Below are 6,307 nucleotides of genomic sequence, written 5' to 3'. Positions count from 1 at the left end.
GAAAAGAAAGAAACCATATAACCCTGGCTACATTGAACATCTTTTGCCATTTTCTAAAATATTTCCTAACACTGAGAGAAACAAATGACATTTCCTTTGGTGAAAACAGTAGCTCTCAAATAGCTCAAAATTAGCTACAAAGCGTCTTCAGTTAAAGGCCCTGCTATTTCAGAAGCTTGGACAACTTTCATAGCAGCTCTCGTATCATTCAATAATATGGATTTTTTTTTTTTTTTTTAGAAAAAGGGCAGGTGCTTTAGAAGGGAAAGAGTTTTTAACTTTTATTTTCTCAAGAAGAGCACCACACTACCATTGCTGATCCTTTTAATCAAAGATTCTGTAGAAGAATCCTGCTCAAAAGGGGAGAAAATGCAGACTAGAATTTCAAATCTCATGAAATCCAGACCTGGCAGAGCCAGTGACCTGGATGAACCCCTGAAACTATTGCCCTGAGATAATCTCTAAACCTTAAACCAAAAAACACCACTGCCATTGAGTCGATTGCAACTCAAAGCAACGCTCATTGGGTTTCCAACACAGTAAATCTTTATGGAAGTAGATTGCCCAGTCTTCCTTCTGCAGAGCAGCTAGCTGGTGGGTTTAAACCACCAACCTTCTGGTTAGCAAATGCCTTAGGCACTGTGCCACCAGAGCCCCTTCTTAAACCAAAAACAATCCCCCCAAAGTCTTGTTTAAACCAAACAGCTTAATTAGTAAAGAATGCCTGCCTTGAGAATTGTGCTCTTTTAAAGAACTATCTCTATGGGAACGAACTGACAACAGCAACTTGAACGATTATAGGAACCGTAGAGGCAGTGTGTTTATACCAATGGGGGAGGAGTAATTTGGAAAAGGAGGATGAGAATGACTGGACAACTTGACGAATGTAATCAACGTCACTGAATCGCACATGTAGCAATTTTTGAATCGGTGTATGTTCTGCTGTATATATTCTCAACAACAGCACATAAAATAATCATAGTCATAATAAAAGGGCCACAGACTTCAATGCTAGCCCCTCTACCCTCATCCCTGGAAAACATGCCTACCCCCAATTACCCCCTCACCCCCTGCCTACAGCTCCACTGGGTCATCTGAGGATAAAGAAAGTTAACATGAGCGTCCGGCAAAGTCTGACCAGCTGGAAGGCCAAAAAAAAAAAAAAAAAAAAAATGTGAACTGCTGTATGAAAAGTGAATTTACTCTGTAAAACTTCACCCAAATCCAAAAAAAAAAAAAAAAAAGACAAGCAAAGGCTCCATGCCACCCAGGAGAGCTCAGCAGCCTAGAAGTAATGAGCGCCACAGCTGCTCACGGTTCAAGGATGTGTGGGTGTCAGAAAGAGGCAGTTCTGCTAAGCCACATTCCCTCTGACTGCATGGGTTGAGGAGGCTGCATCTGTGGCCCTGTAGTTCAGCGTCATGGTATTGTTTACTGTCAAGCCAGGACTTGAACCTGAAGAAGCTGACCCATTAGAAGACAGTGTTGTCTCCAACAGATACAAAATCATAATGTTAGCAGTCAACCATGTAACTTCCCCCTTATTGAAACGGAGATGATCATATTTAAGCAAGGTGATCATGCTTAAATGAGATGACCTTGGATGGACAAAATTCCCAAGATCATTAAGCCAAAATATTACTAGAACATGACAAACTAACAAACTTAGACCCTTGCAATATCCATCACCAACATGTTTTAATAAGAGATGAGTGTACACATTTGGCTTCCTTGTAATGTTTACTTCCAGCACATAGCTCCAAGAGGATGGTCAGTCTTCTCTGGTTTTTGATGGGGTCTGGCAGCCTCCTCCCTCCTCTCGTAGTTCCCCCACTTTGACGATGGGGGAAAGGTTTGTGTAAACCAAGCCTTGGAGGTGGATGCTGAGACAGAAGTCCATTCCTTCCTTCCAAGTGAACACCCAATTGACTTCCCTCTCTTCCCTTAAAAATGTACAAATGTCACACGTCTAGGCGCTCCCACCCCTTGCCACCTTATAGCATCCCTGACATGGGGTCCATCGCTAGAACCCCAGGATCTGCCTCTATGTGAAGACCAAGGCTGGGAAGCCTAGAAACCAGGGAGGAAAGAACAGCTTCACGTCAGGGGTCTGGATCCCGGGGCCCCATGGGAGCGTGTAGTTGGTGTAGCATTCTTTCTGGGTCTCTGGCCTTAGAGCCATCTACCTGTCCTCCAAATCCAAAGCGCTGGTGCTTCACAGAGAGAAAGAGGAAACCTGAGTAAACTGTTTTCTTGCCCCACGAGTCGCCATCAGCCTGGCCAAGGAGGGAGCCAGAAAAGAAGCTCGGAACAGCCTTTGCTGCTTCTGAAGGGAGGGCCCTGCTTCCCTTTGGACTTGAGTCTCACCTCTCTTCGGCCTCAGTCCCCAGCTCCTGGGGTAACAACTTTCTGAGGTTGTCATCCAGCCCAGCCATCCCCATGGAAACAAATGGATGCCCTGGAGGCAGGCACAGCAACTCCAGAGTAGGGGTGGGGGGCACATGGCTCAAGTTCAAATGCATGACCATCTGCCGGAGTCATCACTAGTCAGGCCCTGGGGAGGCAGACAGAATTGCCCTTTTGGGCATTTCTCAGATGGAAGGAAATGCTGGTCAGGCCACACCCAGTCACCTGCAGTTTCAAAGATGAAAGCCTTGGGGCCCAGGCTGTAGGAGAACTGACTAAACGAATCTGGTTGGTAGATGGCAGGTGTTGTCTCACCTGGGTGGGCAGGTGTTCCATGGTCCTGGTCTGTGTCTACAGAGATGATCTGTTGTTCACTGAGGGTGTGACCAGCCGATTCTGAATGGCATCACTGGACACTCCCAAAGTGGCGTTTTCCCCACGTAGAAGCACAGATTATTAACACACCTTCCACACACACATACAGAGAACCCCCTGAGAGCCAACGCCTTCCCATCTCTGGGGGGATCTCAATGAACATGAGCAAATGGAGTGAAGACACAAAGCCCTGTTGGTTCAGATCATACGCTCGGGTTCTTGGTGGCGGCAGTGACAGTCAATATACCAGCTGGGCTCCACCAGCTCTTTGCACGCTACTGCCTCAAAGACCAGCTCGCCCTCTAGCAGTCACTACTCCTGTGAGCCAGAGTTTGACCTGGGGACGCCCGTGCCGTGCGTCCCTCGGCCGACCATCTCCTGGCCCCACTCCCGGTGGCTGGATTCCTGCAGTCCACGGCCTTTGGTCTCGATGGGGAGAAAGCAGGAGGCTAGAGCAGCCAGGAGGCAGCAGCTGCTATAAACTGCCAGCGTCAGGTACACAGAGGATTCTAGCATCACCTAGGGAAGATGGACACAGGTGAGCGCATCCCTTCTGAACCAGAGGCACTGCCACTGCGCTAATCCTAGCAGCCACATGATTGTCTCATGTAGTTCTCTGGGAGCTCAGTGAAGCAGGTACTTGATCCTCATTTTACAGAAGGGGAAACTGAGGTGCAAAGAGGGTAAGTAGCATACCTGTGATGGTTCATTTTATGAGTCAACTTGGCTACACTATGATTCTTGGTAGTTTGGTCAGACACTGGACTTACAATGTGACATAATGCTATAATGTAATGACCTTCTGAGATCTGATCAACCAATCAGTGGAAAGGAGCATTGCCCTGGGGGCGTGTCTGTCTCCAGAACGTAAACAGATATTCTGGTAGAGGTTGCTCTTACCTGTTCTCTCTCTCTCTCTCTTTCTGTCTGTCTGTCTTTGCACTCTCTTTATCACCTGACCTAACAGATCTTAGAATCTTAGAACTTAAGCTTGTAGAAGTCTCCAGCCTACCACCTGACCTGCAGATTTGGGACTTGACAGCCCCCACACATTCATGAGACTGTTCCTTAAAGTCAGTCTCTCTCTCTCTGTTTACACACACACACCACACACATATAAACCAAGCCTGTTGCCATCAAGATTGTAACTCATCATCTCACTGCTGTCAAGTTGATTTGACTCATAGCAACTCCTCCTTGGGTTTCTGAGGCAGTATCACTAAAGACATAGATTGCCCAATCTTCCTTCCAAGGATTGAGCCACCAGCCTTCTGGTTAGCAGTCAAATGCCTTCTAAAAGACAGAGTAGAACTGCCCAATAGGGTTTCCAAGGCTGTATTCTCTCCACAAGCAGCCTGCCACACCACATCACTTCTTTCTCTCTCAGAACAGCTGGTGGGTTCAAACTTCTGAGCTTTTGTTAGCAACTGAGCACTTAACCACTGCACCACCAGGGCTGCATACATACATACATGTAGATATAGATATGTATCTTGTCTTACTAGTTTTGTTTCTCTAGCAAACCCTGACTTAGTCAATAGAGATAATAAGGATGAGGTAGGATTTGAACCCAGGCCCATCAGGCTTAAGAGACTGTGATCCTTGTAACCACACCCTCTCCCAGGGCAGTGCCTCTGCTGAATTCCAGAAATCACACAGCAGAACTATGTCTCATGTCCTCATCTGCAGAATGGGCCTGAGGGCTGGAAGTAACTGCTGCAGAGTCTGCAACCCCATCTGTGTCAGAGCAGAACTGTGGTCCACAGGGTTTCCCATGGCTGATGTGTCAGAATTAGAATGCAAGGCCCTTCTTCTATGTGCCTCCGAATGGACTCGAACCACCAACCTTTCCATCAGCAACTGAGTGCATTAACCCTTTGCACCACTCAGGGTCTCCATGAGGGCAGTAGCCACTTCCTATGAGAGGCTACCTGGCTAGCACCTGACATTATGCAGACACATGGGGATCCCTCAGTCATTATCAGTCAGTGGTACATACAATGGCCCAGAACCACAGGGCGGGCCAGAAACATCTGGCAAAAAATGAATTGGATATAAAAAACTAAAATGATTTAAAAATAATGTCTCGAAAAATAAAGAAATGTCTCTCAACAGATGAATGGATGAACATACAATGGAATATTATTTAACCACAAAGAGGAATGAAGTCTTGATATAGTCAAACCTGTGAAAGCCGGAACCTGAGTAAGATGAAAACCTGTCAGAGAAGGAAAACGTATTTTCCACTAAAACAAGCAATAGGAAAGTGGCAAGAGGGCATCCTGTCAAAGGCAGAAAACTTGTGATACCTGGAAAAACAAAGCAGCTCTGTCAAATCCCGGCTCTCACAGGTTTGTTGCACTGTATGTGCTATGACATGGGTGAACCTTGAAAATACCATGCTGAGTGAAGTAAGTCAGATACCAATGGACAAATACTGTATGATCTCACCTACATGAAATAATCTGGAATTAGCAAATGCATAGAGACAGAAGGTTATTAATCATTATCAAGGGCTGAAAGAGGGGGAAGTGGTGGGCTACTGCTGAGTGGGTGCTGAATGTCTGTCTGGAGAGATGAAAAACTTTTGGAAATAGGTAGTGGTGATAATTGCACAACATGCTGAATGTAATTAACGTCACTGCACTGCGTGCTTATCAATGGCTTAAGTGGCAAACTTTCTGTTAAATGTAATTTACCATGGTGCAGTAGGTAAGGCAGTTGGCTGCTAACCAGAAGGTGGGTGGTTCAAACCCACCAGCTGCTCTGCAGGAGGAAGATGAGGCAATCCACTTCCATAAAGATTTACAACCTTGGAAACCCAATGGGGGTCACTTTGAGTCAGAATCAATTCAATGGCAGTCGGTTTTTTTTGTTTTGTTTAATTTACCACAATAAAATTCTTGTTAAAAAGCTCAGGAAATGCTTCCAGATACACAGAGTTGCCAAATTCTGCAATGAATCCTAATTATCCAAACTCAGAAGTAGGGACTGGGGCATTCGTTTTCTACTAAATCATGTTGGCCTATTGACCTTCACCCTAATTGTTTTTGGTCAAATGATCCTGAGCTCCCAGAGTTTTCTGCATAGGATTTCTAGTTTCCTCCCTACTTCCCGCCTGTGTGGCCACGGGCAAGTTCAAGTACCTTTCTCCTTCTGAGCTTGTTTTCTCCTTGGTAAGCATTATGCTTCTCTATTGGGTGGGGCAGGAGCATACAGGAGGCAGACACAGCCACAGAGCCTTGCTGAAGCCTCAGCACATAATAATACTGGTAATGCATTGGTTTTGTGAGTACCCCCCACACACTGTATTTGGGGTGACACCTACCTGAGCAATGAATGGTGTGATGAGAGCACCCACTCTTGCCATGCCACTGCAGGAGCCCAGGCCCAGCGCCCGCGTTGCAGTGGGGTAGACCTGAAACACAGCAGCTTGGTGGGGACATCCAAAAATGCAGGTCCCTCTCTCCTCCCGAGCTCAGGCCTGATAGGACAGTCCTCCATAGGCAAGCCTGAAGTTAGGGTG

The 6,307-nt window shown here is 46.3% G+C and overlaps 1 protein-coding gene across 1 annotated transcript in view; it reads right to left on the bottom strand.

Annotated features, from left to right (window-relative positions):
* Positions 1-3,093: 3,093 nt before the first annotated feature.
* LOC103209211 (SV2 related protein) overlaps positions 3,094-6,307 on the bottom strand; it is a 106,027-nt gene continuing 102,813 nt past the window's right edge. Inside the window, exons 15-16 of the mRNA XM_007955001.1 lie at positions 6,110-6,199; positions 3,094-3,300 (exon numbers count right to left, since the gene is read on the bottom strand). Of these exons, the coding sequence (XP_007953192.1) occupies positions 3,094-3,300; positions 6,110-6,199 (297 nt within the window). The remainder of the gene's footprint in view (positions 3,301-6,109; positions 6,200-6,307) is intronic.

This window comes from Orycteropus afer, unplaced genomic scaffold, assembly GCF_000298275.1.
Source record: "Orycteropus afer afer isolate SDZICR_OR568_19922 unplaced genomic scaffold, OryAfe1.0 scaffold00487, whole genome shotgun sequence".
In the NCBI taxonomy this organism is placed as follows: Eukaryota; Metazoa; Chordata; class Mammalia; order Tubulidentata; family Orycteropodidae; genus Orycteropus; species Orycteropus afer.
This window is presented reverse-complemented; position numbering and strand designations above follow the sequence as displayed.